The sequence below is a fragment of the Chelonia mydas genome, chromosome 11, assembly GCF_015237465.2.
Source record: "Chelonia mydas isolate rCheMyd1 chromosome 11, rCheMyd1.pri.v2, whole genome shotgun sequence".
Lineage (NCBI taxonomy): Eukaryota > Metazoa > Chordata > Testudines > Cheloniidae > Chelonia > Chelonia mydas.
In genome coordinates this window covers 61,095,508-61,120,699 of record NC_051251.2, presented here as the reverse complement: position 1 = coordinate 61,120,699, position 25,192 = coordinate 61,095,508, and the positions used below count along the sequence as shown (strand labels likewise).

Genomic DNA, 25,192 nt, shown 5'->3' with positions numbered 1-25,192 from the left:
ATAAAAGATGTGTTAATGGGTGATGTTCAGGAAAATATGCGACCACGTGCTGGTCATTACCGCAAGCTGCGCGATAGTAACATCATGGAAAATTCTGCAGTGACTGCAAGTTACCATGGGAACTTATTGATGTAAATGTTAATCATGATACAGGGAACTCAGAATATAGGCTATGGAAAGTGGGGGCTCCCCAACATTTATGGAGTGTCAAAGTCCTGATAAGGGAAAGGGGGTTATAACTATCCTGCATCTGCATAATGATTATGGGTGTGAGTGTAACATAGAATAAAAGGGTTCCCTCAGCATCAACAGGGAGGAAAAATCCATCAGGAGACCTGCCACAGATGACCATCTGATGAGAGATCCACCCATCTCAGTGGTACCATTGCAGATGTGAGTCTGAAAACAATGATGCTGGACATTTTATGGTAATCCTCCATCTTCATTTATGTATATAAAACATTGATTATCTGTGTATTAGGGTTTTTAATAAAGGGAAGATTGATAACTTGTGAATGTTTTTGTGGTCACTGCTATTGCTCCCCGTGTGCTCCTACAGTCTCCAAACCTAGTGATATTTCTATTAACAGTTGTCACCCGCTAATTCAGATATTGCAGCTCTTAGGGAGCTTAAACCTTTGGCACAGGCTACTACAGTTTGACATACCATTGGCAATATCAACCCATCAACATTATAAAGGCTACAGCTGCCTTTTCTAAATCTCTCTAACCTCTACCAAAGCAGATGAATCTCTTTCTAATGAAACACAGTACAACATTAATACTGATCTAGCTTGACGATAAACCTACACTATGTCATTATCACTTCTCCTAGGCTCCCAGAGTTAATCCAAAAGTTCATAATCAAGTCTGTCATTTATAAGTTAGAGCCACTGGGTGGGGAATAAGGTTTATAATGCAATTATCTTGAAACTGATCTAAAATTTAAACTTCATTACCACCAGTCCCTTCATGTTCACAACATCAATACATACTGTGACAGGGTCGGGCCAGATGGCTACAGGAGAGTAACAGAAGGCAAATATATTAGCCCCAGGTTAAGTAGGTCCCTTTTCCCTGGGGAAGGTAACAGGGAAGGTTCCAGAACAATGCTAAATTAGGTAAATGTTTGCCTCCTTGCAGAACATGCCAGACCCTGTGTTTTAGCACATCATTTAATAATTACCCCTAAATACATAAATGGAGTTGGCTAGTGTCTCTACTAATCATGCCACAAGGTTAAGAAAAAGACAGTTACCTTTTCCGTAACTAGTGTTCTTCGAGATGTGTTGCTCATGTCTGTTCAACAGGTGTGCGTGCTCGCCACGTGCACCGGTGCTGGAAGTTTTTCCCCTAGCAGTACCCGTAGGGGGGAGCGCCCTCCCGCGACCCCTGGAGTGGCACCTGCCTGGCGTGGTATAAGGGGAGCTGCGCACTCCCCCCACCCTCAGTTCCTTTTTGCAAGACAACTCTGACAGAGGGGAAGGAGGGCAGGATGTGGAATAGACATGAGCAACAGATCTTGAAGAATACCACTTATGGAAAAGGTAACTGTCTTTTCTTCTTCAAGTAATTGCTCATGCGTATTCCACAATAGGTGATTCCAAGCTATATCTGTTGGAGGTGGGTAGGAGTTCACAAGTTCCCAGGACGGAGTATGGCCCTGCCGAACCCGGCATCCCTGGTTTGGGGGATGATCGCATAGTGCGAGGTGAACGTGTGAACTGAAGACCATGTGGCGGCCCTACAAATGTCCTGGATGGGGACGTGGGCCACGAAGACAGCCGACGAGGCCTGCGCCCAATTCGAGTGTGCCCTCACAATGGGCGGCGGGGGGACACCCGCCAGCTCATAACAGGAACCGATGCACAAAGTGATCCAATTGGAAATTCGCTGAGTGGAAATCGGCTGGCCCCTCACGCACTCAGCCAAGGCGACGAACAGTTGCGAGGACTTTCTGAATGGCTAGGTCCGCTCAAGGTAGAAAGCCAGAGCCCACCTCACATCGAGTGTGTGGAGACGGCGCTCCTCACTGGATGCGTGAGGCTTGGGGCAGAGGATCAGTAGAAAAATGTCCTGACTGATGTGGTAGACATGCAGGGTGTGGGCTGAACTGGACCTTTTCTTTATGAAAGACCGTGTACGGCGGCTCGGAGGTCAGGACCCTGAGCTCTGAGACTCGCCTGGCCAACGCGATTGCAACCAGGAAGGCCACCTTCCACGAGAGGTGAGACCAGGAGTACGTGGACAGTGGTTCAAACAGGGGCCCCGTGAGATGAGCCAAAACCAGGTTTAGGTACCACTGCAGGACCAGGGGTCTAGAATACGGAAAAAGACGGTCCAAACCCTTAAGGAACCGGCCAGTCATAGCATGGGAAAATACCATGTGCCCTTGCACCGGTGGACGGAAGGCCGACATGGCTGCCAGGTGCACCTTGACTGACGAGGGCGCCAGGCCCTGGGCCCTCAGGTGGAGAAAGTAACCAAGGATAAGCTGGATCAGGACAGTCACTGGGGAGACACCCTGGTCCACCGCCCACCTAGAAAACCGGGAACACTTCGCCAAATAAGTGGAGTGAATGGAGGACCGTCTACTTTCGAGGAGGATGTGCTGAACCTGCTCTGAGCACATCCTTTCCTCTCCACCTAACCACTGAGCAGCCATGCCGCGAGGTGAAGAGCCACCAGGCTGGGATGGAGGAGGCGGCGGCCCTGGTCCTGAGAGAGCAGGTCTGGGCAGAGCAGCAAGGGCAATGGGCGGAGCTACCGCCAGGTCCGAGAGGGTCTCGTACCAATGCTGCCTGCTCCACGCCAGAGCAGTCAGGAGGGCCCAGGCCTTGTCTGTCTTTCTCTTCTCCAGGACCCTGCTGATTAGAGGGAACGGGGGAAAAGCATAGAGAAGCCGGCCTGACCAGGACAGGAGAAAGGCATCGGAGATAGCACCCCTCCCCAGGCCCCCTTGGAGCAGAACCGGGGGCATCGCCGGTTCTGCCAAGTCACAAACAGGTCCACCTGGGGAGTTCCCAACCTTCAGAAGAGCCAGTGGGCCACTTCCGGATGGAGGGACCACTCATGTTGCGAGGAAAAGTCCTGGCTCAAGCGATCCACCCTCTCGTTCTGGGCGCCCGGTATGTGGAAGGCCTTCAGGTGGATGTCATGGGCTATACAGAAGTCCCACAGCCTGAGGGCTTTGCAGCAGAGGATTGGGCCCCTCCCTGCCTGTTGATATAGAACATTGAGGTCGTGTTGTCCGTGAGGACCCTGACCACCTTGCCCTCCAGGTGCGAGCGGAAGGCCATACAGGCCAGCCACACTGCTCTGAGCTCCTTGACGTTTATATGTAAGGTCAGGTCTTGAGCCCCCTTGGTGGTCCGCCCCAAACAACATGCTCCATCGTAGGGAGGTGATCACAGAGTCCGGCACGATGAGGACCTTGTCCATCCTGTCCATGGCCTGGGAGAACTTTGAGGCCAACCAGAGCTGGAGGGGCCTCATCTTGAGTCTGGCGTAATGGACCATGTACGTGCACACCGACACATGACCCAAGAGTTGTAGGCAAACCCTGGCTGTTGTCACCGGGAACCTTGTGACAGAGTTGATGAGACCTTTTAGAGTCTTGAATCTGTTTGGCGGGAGAGAGGCCCTGGCCGACACTGCGTCCAGGAGCGCCCCGATAAACTCTATGCGTTGGACCAGGACTAATGTAGACTTGGTGTTGTTTACCAACAGACCCAAGATGGTGCACCTGGACAAGAGGAGCACCACGTGATCCCTCACCTGCGACCGGAAGGTGCCCTTGACAAGCCAATTGTCCAGATAGGGAAATATTTGGACTCCTCGCCATCTGAGGTAGGCCGCTAACACTAACATGCATTTTGTAAACACCCTGGGGGCAGTGGACAGACCAAACAGGAGGACCATGAATTGGTAATGATTCTGTCCCACCACGAAATGGAGGAAGAGCCTGTGCCCCTCAAATATGTGGATGTGGAAGTATGTGTCCTGTAGATCAAGGGCAGCATACCAGTCCCCAGGATCCAGGGAGAGGATGATGGATGCCAGGGAGACCATGCGGAACTTCAGCTTCACCATGTACTGGTTCAGACCTCGGAGGTCCAGGATGGGCCTGAGCCCCGCTTTGGCCTTCGGGATAAGGCAATAACTGGAGTAATACCCCTTGCCCATGAACTCCTCGGGCACCGCCACTATCGCTCCTAGACCTAGGAGCCGCCCCACCTCCTGCTCGAGCAGAACTTCGTGCGAGGGGTCCCCCAAGGGGGACGGGGGCATGGTTGGGTGGGGAGGAAGTAAACTGGAGGGCGTAACCCTAGGAGGTGGTGTTGAGGACCATCGGTCCGAGGTTAGCTGTGACCATTCCGGGAGGAAAGCACACAACCAGTTGGAGAAGGGAAACTTCATTGGGGGTGGATCCCTGATGAGGACTGGTGGGGTGCCCCGAGCGTCCCGTCAAAAACGCCTTTTTCCCACCTGCTTGCCCTTGGAGGACCCAGGCTGGGGGGCTGGCCAAGACTGCCTCCAAGGGCGTCTCTTATAGTCCCGCTGCTTCTTAAGGGCGGCCTCATACTTCATGAGGGCGGCCTGGGCAGGAGTCTGCTGTGGCTTGAACTTAGGTTTTGCCGGAGCCGGGACATAGAGGCCCAGAGTCTGGAGGGTCGTGCGGGAGTCTTTCAAGCCATGCAGCCTTGTATCTGTTTCCTCCCAAAACAGAGCTTTCCCGTCAAACGGGAGATCCTGCATGGAAGACTGCGCCTCACTGGACACCTGTCTCATGGACACTGCGGAGGCCATTGATCATATGGCCGCGTCCGCAGCATCTGAGGCTGCCTGCAGGGACGCTCTAGCGGCTGCTGCCCCTTCCTCCACTCGCTCCTTGAACTCCTTCCTATCGCGCTCCTGGAGGGAGTCCTCAAACTTGGGCAGGGAGCCCCACAGATTGAATTGGTACCAGCCCAGGAGAGCCTGATGGTTTGCCACTTGTAACTGGAAGCTCAAAGATGAATAAACTTTTCTTCCAAAAGAGTGCAGTCTCCGAGAGTTTTTGTTCTCTGGGGTCAGGGCTGGTTGACCCTGCCATTTCCTGTGGTTGACCGACTTGACCACCAGGGAGTTGGGCACCGGGTGGGTATACAACTAGTCCTGTCCCTTAGCGAGTACAAAGTACTTGCATTCCGCCTTTTTAGAGATGGGGGCCAACGAGGCCAGTGTTTGCCACAGGGCATTTGAAATCTTAGCCACCCCTTCATGGAGAGGCAAGGCTACCCTACCAATGGGGACAACACATTAAACAGGGAGTCTGAGGGCTCCTCCATCTCCTCTGCCTGGAGGTGGAGGCTTACTGCCACCCTCTTTAAGAGTTCTTGGTGGGCCCTGAAGTCCTCCTGCGGGACGGAGGGGGGAGGGGCCGCAATCGCCTCCTCCGGGTGGGGTGAAGAGGCCGGTGTGGTGCTCTGGGTGTCGGCCAGCACCAGAGGGTCCACCACCTGGTCGGACTCCGGGCACAGTGCTGAGGACGCATGTCCCACCGCCTCCTTTTTCGGAGGTCTGGAGAGGGAGGCCAACGGTGCCTCCAACGCTCCGGCCACCGAGCAAGCTCCCACTGGGGGCTGCGCCGGAGGCCATGATGCCCACTGGTACCATTCGGCTGGCCACGACGCTTGGTGCCACTGCACCTGCTGTGGCACCGGCAGGGCCGGCTGTTCGGTTGGCTGGCCTGGCCCGGCCCACCGAAGGACGGCTACGAATGGAGACTGGGCTGGCGTAAGATCTGCTGCTGTCTCTGGACTGGGAGGAGCGGCAGTGCCAGGATCTACGATGGGCACGGGACCGCGATCTCAACGTGGAGGACCGGTACCGGCGGTAAAAGCTGCTCCACGAACGGCCTCGATGGGTGGACCCATGATGGCGAAATGCCGGCGATAGATGCCCGGGGCTGCGATGTCATGGCGGAGACTTGGAGCAGGGGTCCAAGCGGGAAGTACAGTACCCTCTCCGAGACGAGACAGATGGCGACGCCCGTCACGGTCCCACCAATATTCGCTCCTTGAGGATGAGCAGTGCCGCGAGTCTCGGCTGGAAGGAACCCAGCCAGCCAGTCTGGTCGGCATTGAGGGCGATCCACCTGGACTCCGCCCTGAGCGATTGCTGGGCGGTGACTGGCGTTGGGAACATTCCCTCGACCGAGACCGGGCCAGAGGCAACTGCAGAGATCTCAGCGGTGGCTTGCCCTGGAATGTGGGGCCGACATCGGCGGTGCTCCGGGCACCAGCATGGACATAATGTCCCAGGCCGACTGGAGGGCTTCAGGTGTAGACAGCATCCGGACATTTGGAGAGGCCTGTCCCGAAGGGGCCAGGCTACGCCGCTCAACGTGAGTCGGAGGCCTGGGGCCCAGTGGGGATCGAGGACTGCCTGACATGGGCCTAGCCTCTGTCCCAGACTTCCCTCTGTGTTGCTGCGAAGAGGGAATCTTCCTGGCCCTCTTGGTGTGCCCTGTGGAAGGGGAGCAGTGCCGACTAGTCGATGGCACTGGAGGGTCGCCGCATACTGATGCCACGGTACCGGGTACTGGTTCGGAGTGGCATGCTGGGGTCGGGGTCAGCGCCAGTGCTGACTGCAACAGGATGGCCCGGAGCCTAATGTCCCTTTCTCTTTTGGTCCGAGGCTTAAACGACTTGCAAATCCTGCACCTTTCGCTGATATGGGTTTCTCCCAAGCAGTGCAAACAGTCTGCGTGCAGGTCACTTCTTGGCACAGAACGCCTACAAGAGCCGCACGACTTAAACCCCGGGGCATGCCCCGGCCCAGGCTCACTGACTAACTAAACTAACTAAAAAGCTAACTAACTACAGGTACTAACGCTGAACGAACGAACAGTTCTGGGGATGAGCTACAGCAAAACGCAGTTCCGACGCACCTTCACTGGCGGCAAGAAGGAACCGAGGGTGGGGGGAAAGTGCGCAGCTCCCCTTATACCGCGCCAGGCAGGCGCCACTCTAGGGGTCGCAGGGGGCGCTCCCCCCTATGGGTACTGCTAGGGGAAACACTTCTGACACTGGTGCACATGGCGAGCACGCACACCTATTGTGGAATTCACATGAGCAATCACTCGAAGAAGAACTCTATGAGTATGCCTAATGACGCTATAACAGCTAATTCTTCACCCACATTTAAAAACGGGTGAAAAACCTCTCTGTTTTTCCAGGCCATGCAGCCTAACCAGCTGAGGTCTGTGGGTTGTTGCTTGTTGTAGAAAGGTGTTCTGAGAAGCACCATAGGATACTGGTCATGGGTGTTGCGTTGCATATAAAAATGAGATCTTTAAATATCGAGGCTACAGAGTATTTTGCTTGAACTGATATACAACAAAATTACTATATACTAATATCCTTCAATTTCATGTGACTGCAGGTTAAAGCAAGGAGCACTTTTGTGTTTTGCATACAGTTCCCATGGACGTAGTTTTTACAGTATATTTATGCAAAGCCTAAGTTATTCCTATGTGTAACAATTTATGGAAATCAAAGGGGTTTATAAGCAAATAATAAACCACTCCTTTTTCTTTTAAAGCACACTAATTTTCACCCTCCAGGTCAACAACAGCAACAAAAAACTCCATGTTGCCATATATTATTACTTTTGGAAAAAAATACAGTTGAGGGGGGGAAAGCTAGTGTAAATGGATGTTGTTGAGTTATTATGGTAGTTATTTTCTATACAACTGTGTGGGGAAAATGTGCATGTATAGGAGGTGGTTAAAGGAGAGGGAAAAATCATTCTTTCAATGACTTGCAAAGAAATTATTGATTGCCTCCTCTCCTTTCTCATCTGCCATTATCTTTTGAGATAAGTGTCTGACTTATTTGTGAAGTGGAAGATCCAACACATTTTCATTTCTACAGTTCCAAATTTGTTGTGCTGGGGTTTATAAAGGTACATAATGCACAGGTCTAAATTTGGCCAGTAATCTAAATCTAATTGTGCAAGCGTCCTGATCGGATTTTGGCTGGCTTTGCAGTGGTGTCTGGAAGCAAGGCGTAAGGAGCCCTCCTCCTCTTTGCACAACAGAGCAAGGGGCATCACTCATACCAAATGTGTGTGTACCTGCAGCACAAGGAGCGGCAGACTCCACAAAGGGGGAAAGGTCACGCTGTTACCCTCCTCCTGCACCAGCTGTTGGACTCAAATCAGAGCGGGGAGGGAAGGAAACATATACCACACCTTTCAAATGGTAGTGTTGCTCTTGTGTGAGCGCCCCCTATGCACCTGGAGGTATTCTGGCTCCTTCACCACAGAATCAGGCAAAATGTCACTAGGATCTGCTGGTGGCTTAGAACCATTCTGCATCCTGACGCTATGGTGGTGGCAATAAAAGATTTGAGAGATCCCTTGACTTTTACCCTACAATAATGGAGGCCAGGGCTGTGAGCCAGACACACAGCAGAACAATCTACAAGTATCCTGACACACGGATGTTGTGTACCAATACAGAAAAGGTACACTTTCACTCACCTCCCTGAAAAACAGTGTCAGCTCACTTGTTATGTAGATTTTTCTCAGACCTCCAAGGATGTAAAATTTAGTTAGTACTTCCAACAATAAACACTTCAATCACTGCTAGTGTATTCCAGTGAAAACTAGGTATCCTACAAGTAACTGGGGACTTCTCCAAATATAAAATCTCCATAGATCCTCATTTTTGAAGTCAAATGCTATACCATATGCACCTCAGTGTCAGACTACATGATTCATCACATGTGCATTACAGAGGCTGCATCTACAAAAACAGGTACCAGGGCTCAACCCCCTTAGTTCCTGCCCGTGTGTATAATCAGCGATGGAGACAGAAATGAGGAGACAGCACTACAGTAAAAGATGAGTAGCTACTGGTAAGTAATCTCTAGCTTTACCTTCATATCTGCAGCTCCCTCAACTGTACAGAGTAGATTGAAAATGACAAAGTGATGCTGTATATTAAGTCCCCTATATTATTTGATCACTCCCTCTTATTTCCTGCTATTAAGTGTCAGTCACTAAAGGTATTAGTAATGATTTAACTTAATTTGTATTGCCACAATTGGAAAACAGACTGGTCTTCCACAAAGATTTTCAGACCTACAAAAAAAAAAGTAGAAGTGAAGGGAAAATAACAATAGTTTTATGCATGATTCTTCTCGGAAAAGTGAGTATATAACAGCAGCATATTCTTACTCAACAGAATTGCTCCTGGTGTATGTATCAGCTCATTTTAGAGACAAAAAGGTTTTTACTATTTCATAAACTTGTTAGCTCCACAGAGCAAACCAGATAAGAGGTAGTGAGCTAGGCTCTGCTCTTTCATGTGTCACCAATAGAACTGTTTACTAATTTCCAATTACAGGTCTAATCAGTGACACCTGGGCAACCGCAGTGAAGACTGTGTAGCTGGAACGGGCGAGTGAACAAACAACAAAAAACAGCTGACGTAGACTATTGTTGATATCTGGAAGATGTCTCCCTTGTGCAACTGAGATGCAGGTTTCTACATGTAGCCTATCTTCCAGAGATACTTCTGTGTATGCAATAAAAGCTAACGGTGGGTACACAACATACTTTAATACAATGACTGCACAGAAATCCAAACTATTATTGCTGATTTTCACATTTTAGTAAGTGTCTGTAACTTTCTGTGGATGACTAATGTCGGTGTCCCAGTTTCTTTGGTATTTCAATTAAGCAGTATCTGGCTTTTGCTGTAAGTAAACTGCCCAAAGAGAGCACTGGTACATAACGAGGATAAGATAAAGCATCATTTAAAAGCATTTTCTAGTAAACTTTTGAAAGCATCAGAACATTTGCATCTAAGATGTCCAGCCTTGATGACTAGCGAGGTGTAAACTCTCAAAGGGAGACAGAGAAATAAACTTAATGATATTCCACAAGCAAGCATTTGACCTAACTTCTGCAGCTAAATAGCAATGATGTGTAGAACTGCACAAAACTCCCAGTAGCTGTGCTATCGTAACATTGGTAAAATGAGTCTTGAGAGCTTTTGTTGCTGTAACATGAGTCTCTTCACAGGAGGTGTCAGTTTACACAGCCTTAGGACAGAAACAGATTCCACTTTGGACTATGCCCCATATCCAAGAGAGAGAGTGTGATTTACCAAGGTCTGATTTTCTTGGGACATAAAAACAGAGTACCCACTTCAACTCCAACTTGTGTAAAAGGCTGCCCTGGGAGGGTCATGATTTCATAAATGGTAAGACTCCTCTTCTATCATGGTGACAGACCTGAGGGTCTGTCCTGCTAGACTGATGGAGCATATCATATTCCAGTTGGCTTTGAAGAATACTATTTTGCCGACAGACCACACTAGCCACTACTAAAATATTATAATAACCATATGTCCTTGACTTTTGATATTGTGGATCCTAAATGACCATTCGTTGGATCTGTAGCCATAGGCCGCTATGATTTATTAATGATCTGCAACAAATGAAATGAGTGAGAAGATGGCTAGAATACCAATGGTGGAAATCCCATGATGAGCCTGACTGATAGTGACAAAGCATTTTTGAAGTCTTTGTCACTGCTGTACAGGAGGCAAAGAAGATTGTCTTTGTCTCTACCCCCATAGCATCTGCAGACTCTCAGATAACAGATCTTTTTGAGTGGTGACTAGCCTGCACAATATTCACTATCAGAGCTGAATATTTTTCACTGAAAAATTTTCATTATACTTTGTAAATAAAATTAGTCAGATCACAACTGAGCTGTCTGCCTCTATGGAGATGAGGCAGGTTTTTTTGAGATTACAAATACTGTTTCCCCTGCAGTTTCAGTCAGGGTTGCTCACCTTGATTCTGGGAGGTGCTCCAGATTACAACCTGTAATTTGGACCCTCACCCATCTTGGTGGCAAAGGAAGGCAAGTAGGGAAGTACTGGGCCCAGTACTGGCTAAGATTGTTCCCTATGGGATGAGGAAACATGGAAGAGGGAGTAGGGTGTGACTTATTTTTAACGTAGTTCTTGTAAGACAGCGAATTCAGAAAACCAATTATTGACAGGGACAGTCTTGACAGCTATCCATCTGGATCTAATCTCCCTTTTTGGCGGGAAACTATGATCCTTTTTCAATCAGGTTTCCTTGACCTCAAGTCACACAAGTTTCAGGCCTGGGTACAAGACTGAACATGGCCTGGCTGATGATCTGCTAACAATGGATGAAGATGAAGTATTCATGACAATTCTTTTGTTTGTCAGCAGTTTTTGATACCTCTGATCATCAGATATGGGCTCATCTGTGGTACCCAACAGGACAAGCCGAACTGTTATTGTCTTTGTGAGATATCCCAATGGATAGTTTTGGACAACTGGTCTTGTGCTCTAAGGCAGGAGTGGACAAACTTTTTGGCCCGAGGGCCACATCTACATATGGAAATTGTATGGCGGGCCATGAATGCTCACAAAATTGGGGGTTGGGGTGCGTGAGGGGTTGAGGGCTTCGGCTGGGGGTGCAGGTTCTGGGGTGGGGCTGGGGATGAGAGGTTGGGGGTGCAGGAGGGTGCTCTAGGGGCGGGAGGGGGATCAGGGCTGGGGCAGGGGGTCGGGGCACAGGAGGGGGTCAGGGGTGCAGGCTCCAGGCAGCGTTTATCTCAAGCAGCTCCCAGAAGCAGCAACAAGCTCCCCTCTCTGGCTCCTACGCAGAGGCTCAGCCAGGCAGCTCTGCATGCTGCCCCGTCCACAGGCGCTGCCCTTGCAGCTCCCATTGGCCGCAGTTGCCAGCCAATGGGAGCTGCAGGAGCAGTGTGTGTGGTGCCCCCTGGCTGCCCCTACGCGTAGGAGCCAGAAGGGGGACATGCTGCTGCTTTTGCGAGCCGCGCAGAGCCCCGGCATGCACGGAGCGGGGCAAGCCCCCAACCCCACTCCCTAGCTGGAGCTTGAGGGCCGGATTAAAACATCTGAAGGGCCAGATGCAGCCCCCAGGCCGTAGTTTGCCCATCCCTGCTCTAAGGGCTCTGTCATGCAGGGTACCTCAGAAATATATTTTGTCACCCTCCCCATCAACACGTATGCAAGTTAGTTGAGAGGGACAGTGAAGAGACATGGGCAGTGGTATGTTTGAACGATGGCAACATCCAACTCACTGTTCTCCATGCTTGACCTGGCTTGTGCAATGAAGCAAATAACCCAGTCTCTTCAGATATACAATGTTGGTGGGAAGGGAGAAGCAACTAGAAGAAGTGTTGAGGATAGTATTGGGATCCCGGATTTTGGGAGTGTGTCAGACAAGTTCACAGTTTGGGGTTGCTCCTGGATGCCAGGCAGGATGTGCCCAACATAGTTATGTCCTCTGTGCTGGATGATCTTTCTGATGCAGACCTTGCTGCAGTTTTGTGTGCCTCTGTCATCTTGAGATTAGGCTATTGTAACGTATTGTACATTTGGTTACACCTAGCGACTTTTCAAACTGTTTCACCAGTGCTCCATGTTCTGTACTGGTTGTATATGGAATTTAAATGTTGACAGTGAAAGCCTTAAATAGTTTTGGACCTTGCAACTTAAGAGACTGGTTATCTCTACCATGCGATACTGCAGCAATTGTATCCATGTAGGGACTCAAATTGGAGTCCCCTGGTTTAAAATGGAAAAAGCTGCACACAAGGCATGTTTATAAAGGTTCCTCACAGACTTCAGTATGTCTAATCTTACTCCACAGTTCTATTAAGGTTGCCACCTTTCTAAATGCTGGTAACCAGACCCCCGAGGCTCTGCCCTGTGCCCCACCCCTTCCCCCAAAGGCCCCATCCCCGCTCTACCTCTTCCCCTCAGGGCCCCCCACGCTCCCCCCGGCTCCAAGACTCTGCCCCCTTTGCTCACTTGCTGCCTACTATGAAAATGCACATATTTTCTGGATTAAAAAAAAATCAGAACACAAAATACTAAGACAAATCTGCACTGTTAGAAGGAAATACAGTGCGACCACCATTTAAGAAGTTTTAATATGTTGGGTGTGCGTTTCTGTGTGTGTATAAATAAACCATTCCTGGTATATTTAAGGCCCTCATCCAGAAGAGCACCTAAGCACATGCTTAGCGCCACACCACTGGAACTACTCAAACTTACTGGATCAGGACCTAAATATGAAATACCCAGAAAAAGAGTGAGGGGTGCCACACTGAAGAAATATAAAAGGTTTTACTTGGCTCCTGATTCTTTGAGTTTTAAAAGGCTTGGAGACTTTTCTTCTTGCTACTGCTAAAATACAACTCAGTTTTCCCCATAGAAAAGTATTTGAGTCAAAACAAAACAAAAACAACAAAACCCCTTGCACAAATGGTTTGCTAATATTGTGAAAACAATTTTCTCCCAGTTTCACCCACATTGCAAAGTTTTCTGCACAGCTCTGATGGGTAGTGGACCATAACCTTACTCCTTTTCAAGTATCTCTGAAAATCTACTGTGATGTTTTGATTGTTCAACTTTGTTATTGTCAATGATCTTGTCGTAACAAAGTCAACTGTTGCCTAATGCAGTTTTGCAATCTTCTACATTCTATCAGAAAATAATATGTTTATTGTTTTGCTATAGACTTAGACATGCATGGATTTTTTAAAGACATAACTCTGGCAATTCTTCTAACTTATTTTCACAAAAGCTCTCTTTCCTTCAGCTGAGATTTCAAGACAATGCAGGAAGACAAAATGATATTTTGGGAGAAAATATCCTTAATTCAACTTCAGTAAAAATGGTAATTGTGATTAGATGTGATAGGAGTCCCTACCACAGCAGCTCTGCTGAAGAATATGCTCGCTGATGTATTTGTTTAAATAACAAAAGCAGAAAATAAGGAGATACTGCAGATGTGCTATGGCTAAAACGATGACCTGATGACCCCTTCCCCCCTCCATCTTACCAAGATCCATGCTTTTGGAGGCTTTCAGATTAATTGATTCAGGCTGCTTGGCTGGTGTCAAAGATCTGAAGTTGATGTTCTGATCTGTTAAATATGCTGCTGAATCCACTACAGAGCTATGGAAAAAGCCATGCAAAACATTTAGGCACTAATGCAAAACCAAGTGAAGTAATTAAAACTTTCACAATATAAAAGTATTTTCCCCTCCAGTTGTTTGCAATCATGCATCTAAAATCAATCTCTGATTGTCACGTTTCTTTTGTGAGATTTAGCACCTCTACTCACATGTATTTAATTATATATATTTAAATACAGATTCTTCGTGAAGATAACTGCTGTTTTTACACGCTTAATATTTAAATATGATTTTATTTAACAGAACAGAAGGGGAAATATCCAGTGCCAACAGTCTTGTTTTCTCTTCTGCTGAGCTCTATTTAACTACCTCCTGTCTGAATTGTTTACCAAATAGGTTGCACAAAATGCAGCCCCTGCACCTGGTTCACTCTCCCTGACATGTCAACAATCTATGTGAATGATGGCATTTAAAAAGACCACCACTACCCATCACCATTTCACAGAAGCTCCCCATAAATAAACCTGCATGGAGGAGCAAAGTTCTGTTTCACAAAGGACTGAGATTTGAAATTTGGTTCAGTTTAGAATTGGAATGAAACCTGAAAATTTCAAAATTCTCTATAAAGGGAAAATCTCTCTCCCCCCGCCCCCTACCCCCAAAGTAATTTTGGCTCAATGAGAACTTTTCGTTTTCATTTTGGTTTTTGATTTTATATTAAAACATATCATTCAAAATTTAAGATTATTTTAAACAAAAGTCATTTCAAAATGAAAGATTGGAAAATTTCATTCAAAAAGTGTTAAAAAAGGATGTTTCAAGAATTTGATTTCCCCCCCGGCCCATTTTTTCCCCAAAGGGAATTTCAGCAAGACAGACACAGTTTTGCAAAGCATTTCAATTCAGTTACAACTGCATTTTCTGACAGAAAATGGTTCCAAGTTTTTCTGACCAGCTCTACTCATAGCCTCAATCACTATGTCAGATAAGCATATCCCAAGTATTTAAAAAGAGAATGGCAAACCGCAGCCACTGGGAGCTGCGGGCAGCCATGCCTGTGGACAGTCACTGTAAAGAAACGGTCTCACAGCCTGCCAGCTTATTACCCTGACGGTCCAAGTGTGGCCCGCGGGATGTCTACCACTGGTTTAAGGTTATAGAAAAAATTGTATGATATACCATTTTCTTAGAAAACTAGTACATGATTATGAAAATAATTTATTTTTTAAAAATCTGTGTACCAATGAGGACAGCTCACATATCACCAGTGACAAATGTGCCATCATTTGAAAACTACTGAAATAGACAAGATATTAAATTCCAAAAATAACCAACCATGATTTATATTGCAGAAATGTCAACTTGACCATAGCTATTGTGGTGCAGATTCCACATCTATTTACATACACAACAACAGTGCTTTTAATCAATGAGAAAATAACATCACAATTATCAGTGAGAACTGAGCCATTCTAGCCATAAATAACAAAAATAACTGCAATAAAAAGTACATCCGAACCTATGATTATAATCTTCAGAAAGCAGCTCCTCACTGGGGTGTGGGGGCAGAGGAGGTGGAACTTCAGTCTCAGCACTACCACGATCAGACATAGCCAGCTCTGAACCTAAAAAGGGTTAAACAAAGTAGTAGCAGCGATTACATGACACCAGGTCACTGATCAATACCTGGACACGGAGGCCTGACGTGATCCACAAATTATACAAATACCTAAACTAAAGAAGAATTAAAATCATAACAAGCAGAAAGTACATGCCTTGGGAATTCCAAAAGAGTTGATTTGCTGTTTTAAAGATGCATAATTAGTGAAACTCTGCTGATAGTGAAATGCAGTGCAAGTCCTGAATCGCTTTAATGCATTTGAATGGATATTGACTTCCCTCATATAGTTTTAACATAACTAATAGTAAGTTCAACTGGTTTAATTTTTTTGGTTTGCAACATTTATTACCTCCCAGATAGGGAGTAAGGCACCTTAACCTGCAGACGTCACCTCCTTTCCCATTCTTAATAGGAGAAAAGAAAAGTTGCTGCTGTCCCATGACAGGAGGGCTAACCAAGAAGCCCTGGATCACAGTCTAAATTCCTCCTATCATGCCATTCAAGGCAATCAATTTACACCAGGATGAGTTTGGCCCCGAAACATGTGTCAAAGTAGTCATCATGCTTGAATGAACCATTATTACAACAAATACATATTTAATAGAATTGTTGTGATGTTAGAGTACATGATAATTGAGGCTGAGTCAATGTCTCCTTCATTTAGGAAGAAGTACTGCACAGTATACTCAACAGCAGCAAAGAGTGGAAGCCAGAGTGGTACCTTCAGATTCTAAGGTCAAATCATGTTTTTTCTTCTCCCCATTCTACTCTTCAGTGGGCCATCACCTCTCTCAAACATACTGCCTTCTCCCAGTTGCCAGCAACTTCATTTCATTGTGTCCATGGAAATGGTACACCTCCACTTCACCCCTGCCATCTCAACATTCACACTTTCACAATTACTCACAAGTTTTGTTCTGGTTCTTTTCCTCTTTCCTATCACCACTTCCTCTCCATCTCGCACATTCTTTGCTACTAACAAATATCCTCTTCTCATCTTCACCTCAGTGTCTTTACCTCTTCCTTCCATTCTTCACACTCTTCCTCCTATACGTTCTCCCTCACTCATAAAGCTCTAACCCTGCCAGCCAAAAACTCTCTTCATCTAAGTCCCCATCTTCTCTCCTTCTACTTCCTTCTAGTCTCCCCTCCATGTTTCATGCTTGCCGAGATCTGTGACTATCCCCCAGGCCCTTGCACCTCCTCACACTCATTGAAACCTAGCTTTCTCCCTGCAGCTCACCATGTATTGCTGCATCTCCTCCTACTGCAGCCCCAATCTCATGACTGCAGTAAGCTCCAACCTTTCACCCTCCACCTCTCAATTCCATCCCTTCAACTTTCTACCCCTTTGCCTCTTCTGAGGTCCTTTTCATCTCCCCCAGAGAGGCTCACTTTCTTCATCTGATATCAGCCTCCAACTACTCTCAGCTCTTCACTCTATATTCATACCATGTTTCTTCAGTTTCCACACTGCCAGCACCTCTAATTCTACTGTTTCTGGATTATCTCATTAACTTCCTCATTCTTTCCAAGCTTCAATTTGACCCAATATGACAGAGGAGGAAGATGCTCATGATATTTTATTAATATTGCACGTACATCTATGTGTTTGATTGTTATTGTGTTTTTTGCTATGTGGGTTAATTTGCATCTAGATAGAAAAGTGGGCAAACTTCTGATAATGACCTGTTTACTGATAATTATAGGACAACGAATTGCTTGGAAGTCTATCCCTGACCCACCCAAGTGCGCTGCATAAACTAGTTTGACCAGCTTCAATAGATACAGGCAACACAGACGAGGGGACTGATAAAATGTCTGCTCCTGAAGATGGAGGGAGAGACACAGGGATTGCTGGGGTGCTGACCAATTCTGCCCTTCTTCCCTGAGCTCCCCGAGGCTGGGGTCTTTTGCATAAGCCAGGCCTGTCTAGCTTTCAGGTTAGACAGATCAGATACATGTGCAGACTGTTTGCTGTGTTACAACCTCTCTGCTCTTTGTTCCTTGAGATTAAACAATACTTTGTTTGGAAAGGCTGTTCTATGCCAATTCACACACCAGTCAACTACCAAAGATAAGTCTTGCAGGTAGCCAAATTCAGTTCGATCTGCTGAGTAATCATGGTTGGTATACATGGTGCTACACCCTGGGGACCTGGTCTAAGAGTGGGATAATTCAGAGGGTTCCAACACAAAATAGTTGTAGGCAAGAGGACGGTCACCTGAAGGGGTGCACTCAGAGATTTGAGAGGGCTGAAAGGTGCGGCTTGTCCTGAACCATGAAACCCAACTCATAACTTCAGTCACCATCCTGACTTGTCAAAAAAACACTGTTCTTCCCTCTCTCCTAAAGTCCCTGTCTATGACCATGAACATGGACAAGCTCCTCTTCACCATCATTTCTTCCTTGTGCTCTGTACTTTCCTATCACTTACTCCCTTTGTGATCACCAGTCTATGAACATCTCTGACTTTTCTTTCTCCTGGCCTTCACCTTTTCTCCTTGTCATCACTAACTGCCATCAGCATCACGATTGCCACTTTCAACTCTGTCCCTCCACCCATAATTCCTCATTCCCTCTCACGCCATTCTGAATGCTCCCATAAACCCCACCCGTGACCTTCCCATTCTGTGCTCCCTCCATTCCGGTCTCACACAACTGAGCATCTCTGGAGAAAAACTAGTGACTATACTGACTTCTTCCACTGCATGTTCTCACTCCCTCATCCTTCCAACTTGCCCTTTTTTCCTTCCTAGCTAATCCACAACTTTGGTTCCCTCCCTAAAGGCCCTGATCCTGTGAGTTACCAAGTGCATTTTGCAATATAGTGAGTGCCCTTCAATTCCCACTGACTTTACTCCACTGAAATTCAATGGGAATGGTGCGTACTCAGTACATCTGAGGGTTGGTGTGGCTGATGCTGAGCTGCCATGGAATAATCTATTAATACTGATATAATATTCATAAAATGATGATACATTTGAACTGGTCAATGAGGTGAAGTTACAGTATATTGGGCTATTAGACTTTCCTGAATTAATGTATTCATCTATAGTCATTTTCTATATCAACTAATCTTTTCATGAGCACATGCTACACTTCTAAATGTAGATACTTGTACATCCATGGAGATTCAGCATGCCACGCTATTGTAGAGTAGATACTTTATCTTTGCAATATTTCTTAACCAGAGAGATGACAGCAATTCCCTTACAACCCTGATCATTTTTTGGATGTAAAAGAGCTTCTGATGAGGCAGATTCCAGTAATCTTTCAGCACCAGAAATGTGAAGTTGCTGGCACTGAAGTATTGCTTCTCGAAGAGGTTGTTCTAAAACTGCTATTTCTGCACAACAGCTTGGCAAGAAAAAAAAGCAGGAACCTGTGGGTGGCAAGCATTATTCATGCAAAAAATAGACTGAACATTGGCATTTCAATATTGGCTTAAAAACCCTCCTTTATTGAAATATCCACAGGCAAGACAAAATGTAATGTTTTGGCTATAACAGCTTTTCCCCAGACATTACATTTGGTCTTGCTCATGTATAATAAAAAAGATCCCTTTTAAAAAAATATAGTATTAATAAGCCAATTATTTTTTTCAATCTATTTTTGTTGGGCTTCTAGAACAGTCTTATGTGTAGAGCAGTGACTAGCATTAGGAGTAACTTATTTGAAAACATTAACTGAGAGTATGACATTTTATTAAACATAATTCAACTTCTACCACTAATTTTTTGCATTGGGCACAGTATTGTATTGACATCTCTGCTGTCTTTTATTACTGTTTACATTATGGTAGCACCCAAAGCTTCAGATCAGGACTGGAACCCCAACGGGCAAGGCACCATGAAAACATATATCAAGAGACAATCCCTGTATCTGATATAAGACTGTAATCCTGCAACTTGTTCGTTGTGGGAAGACACAAAAGCACTTTTGGGTTCACTGGGGCCCTGTGGGGGTGCATGGTTTCACGTGTGCAGATACCATTGTAGGATCGCAGCCTATTATAAAAGAAAATGCAAAAAGTGTTTGTAACAAATGATATGGGGGTGGGGGTGGAGAAAAGGGTAATGCTGATAGGAATGTGGGTTAAAGTAGGTTAAATGTTCAGAACTAAACAAATATTTTTACAGCAAAATACATGCTACATGTATGTGCACTGTATTATTTTAGGGACATATTCTCTGCTCACATGTACCTGAACGATTTCAGCTTTGCTATACAGAGCCCTCTACTAGGTCTTTTGCTGGGCAAATACATGTCCCATTCTTCCGCCTGCCCCACACAGCTGGCATTCTATTTGATTTCACTAAACAAGTCTTTTTTTAAACATAAGTCACAATACAAAGATACTTCACTTAGTTTCTCAGTAAAATTTAAAAATCTCTTTCCTTAGCCCTTTGACTGACACCACCCATATCTTCCCAGGCCTTGGTTTTTGTCTCTCTCTTTCTTCCCTCATAAAGGGGTCTCTCTCTCTCTCTCTGCCCTATGTCTGTGGTGTCTTCTCAACATCTAACATCCATTCACCCCTCACACTGTGGTGGGTTGTCTCCTTCCTTTTGCCCCTCAAAAATGTAAAACAAAGAATGAGCAAAACAAAAAGAGACACACTAGCAACCTCTGCTGCTAGGATCCCTCAGAAAGTACAGCTCTTCCAAACAGGCCTTATTCTGATTCTTACCTAAGTACTTTAAAAAGTGCCTGATTAGGAACATGAGCAGTCCCACTGAATGGGTGACAACATTTAATGAGACTTCTCAAATGCTTAAAATTAGGCATATGCTTAAATACCTGGTGGAATCAGGGCCATACATAGCAGCCAGTGGGATTTTTCTGCTGGTAAGGGGAGGAGGTAGGAAGATAAAGTGTCAGCGTTAAAGCTGGGTGTTTAGTCAGCTATTTACAGACTAAGAATATTATAGTTACTAAAAAAGTTTCAAAGTCTGGAATGGGGAATGTAAATATGATGTCCTAATGCTATTTTACACTAAGGGTCTGTTTCTAACCTTAAAATATTTTAAGTCTCAGTAAAATAAAATAGCAAATCTTATGAATATTAGGGTATAGTGTAAATTCCTACTGGATTATAAAACAGGACACAAACTAGACAATTTGCTTTTTAAAATAATTACTGTACCCATCAAGGATGTATAGAAAATAAACATTTTGACAATATATATTTTCCAACCATCATTTGTTTTTTATCCAAACTTACGTGTTGGGCAGTGAGCTAGAAACTGTTACTTAAACTGGAACGTGTGCCAGGAATTTAATTCACAACTTCTGAGTCAGCTCTCCCACCCTCCCTGGATCTTCAAGCTTCAAAGTAACAGAGCCTGCACTTACTCTAATTAACTGTTTTTCTAGTTGATGTGGATTTCTGAAAACAAAAAGAGCACTTTTTGGGGGGTGGGAGGTGGGGGGGGGGGGAGAGGCATGAAGAAGGATGTACAGTACATACCTTTTAGTCTTTCCTGAGGACTGTAAGTTACAAATTGCTGCAGGATAGCATCATTGCGCCTGGAGATAGTGGTAAAGGTCTGACTGCCCTCAAGTGCTGATTTTTGAAAAAACCCATGATCTGAGCGTTCCTAAGAAGAAACAGAATCATGTTTTAATTGAAAAAATAAATGTCCAACAGAGCCAAGGAACAGTAATCACTAAATCACACTGGGGTTTGTGCATTATTTGTCAGGCTTTTATTGCACATTATTAACTCTGCAATGAGAAACATGAAAGATGTCTTCAGACCACTGCTGACCATGAAACAAGAGAGTACCCTTACATTAGAAATGATCATTAAGGATGATAAACAGAGAAAAGGACTTCTTTTTTCTGACCCACAACTGGCTTCATGTTATTCCTCCATCTGTGAGGGCAGCTTGTGGCATTGTCAACATAAGGGCACAGGCAATGCCCGTGATATTTCTTTGCCAGCCAGCTGGTTCCCTTCGCTCAGAGACTGAGTGCGTATGCTCTGATGATCACACACTAAAGCAGACTTGTAACCTCTAAACCCAGGTCTTCTGGCTGGCAGCTGAACAAACTTTTGCCACACCTCTAGTCTGTTTTTCTTTTGAGATATTTTCCCCTCCCCCCATATCCATATTGCAGCTCCTAATTTATTCTCCTGACAGTTGCTGTTAAAAAATGCACAATTTATCAAACTGGGACAAACCCCAAAAGGCACGTCTGTCATCGTCGTACAGGGGAAATTATTAATATAGACAGTAAAATGCTTTGGCTAATTATTAAAAGGTAGAATGATATTCTCAACATTGTAGTTTCTTTGAAAAGCCAATACATAACCAGAAAGAAGCCTCCACTTGGCCTCCATTTTACAAAGCTGCCTTCACCTGGGCCAGTGGATTTCATATAACAGGTGTAGCACTTATAAATTTTAGAACAGGTATGTTAGAATCTTTTAGTGTCACTGTAAGTTTTTGTAAGAAGTGGATGGAATGCCAAGGCTATATTTCCCTATACCCTGTCCCTTTAAGGTAAGGAACTGTGCTGAAAAGGTCAAAGGGAGCAGGGTGTGGTGACAGAAGAGTCTAGCACTCCTGGAAGACTATTGCAGTGGACTTTTGCAAGCTCTGTGTTTGCCTGATTCTGATTACAGTTTTAATAAAATGTTTCAGTTTTAAACAGTATGTCTGGTCCTGAGTGTGTAACACAGGCACCAACACTTATGCATCCCTTTTTAGGTACTATCACTTGTGCACACAGATGATGTGTTTATAACTTTTATCTTCTATGCGCACAACTGATAGTACTGAAAATTGCACGCATGTGAGCATGCCTACGAAGTTATGCTCAAAGCAATAGAGACTGGGTTAAATTGCCTTTGAAACGTTTCATCATCATCATTATGTTCCTATTACACCTTTGGTGTTTAGGGCAGTGATGAAGCTCTTCCACTCCTGTCTGTTGTTTTTGGGTGGCCTCATTTTCGCTTGCCTTCAGGTTTCCATCTTATTGCTACTCTGGTGACGGAATCAGTTTCCACCCGAAGCACATGACCGATCCATTTCCAACACCTCCTGGCAATGATGGTGCTCAGATCCTCTTCGCTGCACTGCGCCAATAGATCTTGGTTTGAGATTGTTCTGGACCAAAAGATATGGAGGATTTTTCTGAGACAGGTTGTATGGAATGAAGACAGTTTGAACATGTCAGACTTCCTCATTCCCCAGCATTCTGCACTATAAAGCAGTGTTGAAAGTACACAGCTCTGATAAATCTTGAGTTTGGTTTTGGTGTTGTATTTTGATGATTTCCAGACTGTATTTAAGCTCCTGAAGATGTTCCTGACTTTATTGATTTTGTTCTGGATGTCCTGGCTTGTTCCACCTTCCTGGCTGATGGTGCTGCCCAAGTATGTGAATGTTTCGACATTGGTGAGAACATAATCCTCTATCCATACTGGTGATGGTGAGGCAATATTAAAGGTCATGATATCTGTCTTATCGCAGTTGATTTTCAGTCCAATTTGCTGGCTGAAAGTATTGAGTCGAGTTGTTTTTTCTTGTATATGGTGTTGGGTATGTGATAGGAGAGCAACATCATCTGCGAAGTCCAGGTCTTCAAGGGATGAGAAGAGTGTCCATTTAATGCCTCTTGGCATATCTTCTGTTGTACGCCGCATTACCCAGTCGATGGGTAATGTTGAAGAGGACTGCAGACATGACACACCCCTGACATACTCCTGTTTTGACTTCAAAACTGAGCTCACCGTGATTAACACTGCATGTAAAGTTGAAATAGAAGTTTTTGATAACGTTCATTATACAGAAAGGAATTCCATATGCTTGCAGAATGTGCCAGAGGCTGGCCCTGTGAATGCTATCAAAAGCCTTCACAAAGTCTATGAAATTTATGTAGAGTTGCCGTTCTAAGCACTGTTCTATTATGTTTCATATAGTGAAGATCTGGTCTGTGCATCCACGCCCTTTCCGAAAACCAGCTTGCCCTTGTCTCAGAATGCAATCAATTGCCTCTGATATACGATGGACTAAGATCTTACACAACACTTTGCTTGGCACAGATAAAAGTGTGATACTACACCAGTTATTACAATTACTGAGAGTTTCTTTCTTTGGTATCTTCACTATAACCCCATTCATCTGGCACTTTTTCCCTTTCCCAGACTGATGTAAATAGAGGGGTCAGGATAGATGTTGCTACTTTAGGATTTACCTCGAACAATTCTGCATTCAAGTTGTCCTTGCCAGGAGATTTCCCATTTTTTAAGGATTTGATAGCTTGAATGATCTCTTCCTTAGTTGGGGTGTCTGTGTTGATCTCAAGATCTTCTTCTGCCTCCTGGATGTTTGCTTCCTCTTTAGGTGGCTCCCTGTTCAGCAATTATTTGAAGTGCTCTGTCCAGCGCATTTCTTGTTCTTTTTCGGTTGTTAGTAAGTGTCCTTGTTTGTTCCTGATGAGAGTGTTTGTTGGTGTCTGCCTTTTACCACTGATAAGCCGCATCATTTTGTAGACAGTTCCTTGTTCACCACAAGCAGCTGCATCCTCTGCTTGTGTTGCCAGATTATCAATATAATGCCATTTGTTCGCTCTCACAAGGCATTTGACCTCCCGGTGTGCCCTGCAATATGCTTGTGGTATTTGTCCTTTAGTTTCTGGGATTTTGTGTCTAAAACTTTCTTCTTCAGGACTGGTCTGGTTTCTATGGCATTCCATGTGCTGCGTGTAATCCACTCCCTTCCTTCTCTTCTGCCTGTGGCCTAGACAGGCTTTACTGCTCTGTTTATAAATTGCTGTTACTTTGTCCGACTCCTTGTTGATCTCGTCATCTGCATTCCCCTCCTCTTCATCAAGGTCTGCAAGCGCTTGAAACCTGTTTTTTAACTGCAGAATGAAGGCGGTCTGTATTTCAAGGGACTTTAGCCTGTCAATATCATAATGTCCATGTCCCTTGTTTGGTGGACCCACACCTCTCAGTTTTAGCTTGATTGAGGCTGTCACAAGGTTGTGGTCGCTGCCAACATCTGCACCCCTTCTCACTTTCACACCTGTAAGTGAGCATCGCCATTTGCCATTGATCATTATATGGTTCTTCTTTTGCCTTATAAGACTAGTGATTTCCCAGAGAAAGACAGGCTGGCCATAAGGCCAGATTAACTAAGACCACTTCATCAATGTTGAGAGCCTACTGATGACAACACAGAGACAGCTACAGACCTAGTCTCATAAGCTTCTTCTTTTCTTTCAGTAGCCACTGGCCAAATAACATGTTGACTGTTTTCCCCTCCTCCTCATTTCAATGCTTTATTCACAGCCAGTTAAATAGTATATTCAGAGGCTCTTTATTATGGGGAAGACCCATTGTTAACAATTGTATGTGCCTCTGGTGTACCAGAATTCTTCAAGTTACATTGGGAAGATTTACCACTTATTCCTTATGCCAAGTGATCCACGTCTATTACCTTTTGGAAGTATATTGTCGGCTAAATCAAGCCCTGCACTGATACAAACTACTACTACTAAATTAAAGATGGGGACCCACTGGGAGAGGCAGCCTTAAATTAACAACAACAACCAAAAAAA

At 45.4% G+C, this 25,192-nt stretch overlaps 1 protein-coding gene across 4 annotated transcripts in view; it reads right to left on the bottom strand.

Moving 5' to 3' along the window:
• The window catches only part of PARD3B (par-3 family cell polarity regulator beta), a 616,262-nt gene that overhangs the window by 244,622 nt on the left and 346,448 nt on the right, over window positions 1–25,192 (bottom strand). For all 4 annotated transcript variants that reach the window (XM_037913130.2, XM_037913131.2, XM_037913132.2 and 1 more), the window contains 3 exons: window positions 21,087–21,216; window positions 15,512–15,617; window positions 13,917–14,032 (listed from right to left, as the gene is read on the bottom strand). In XM_037913130.2, coding sequence (XP_037769058.1) covers window positions 13,917–14,032; window positions 15,512–15,617; window positions 21,087–21,216 — 352 coding nt within the window. The remainder of the gene's footprint in view (window positions 1–13,916; window positions 14,033–15,511; window positions 15,618–21,086; window positions 21,217–25,192) is intronic.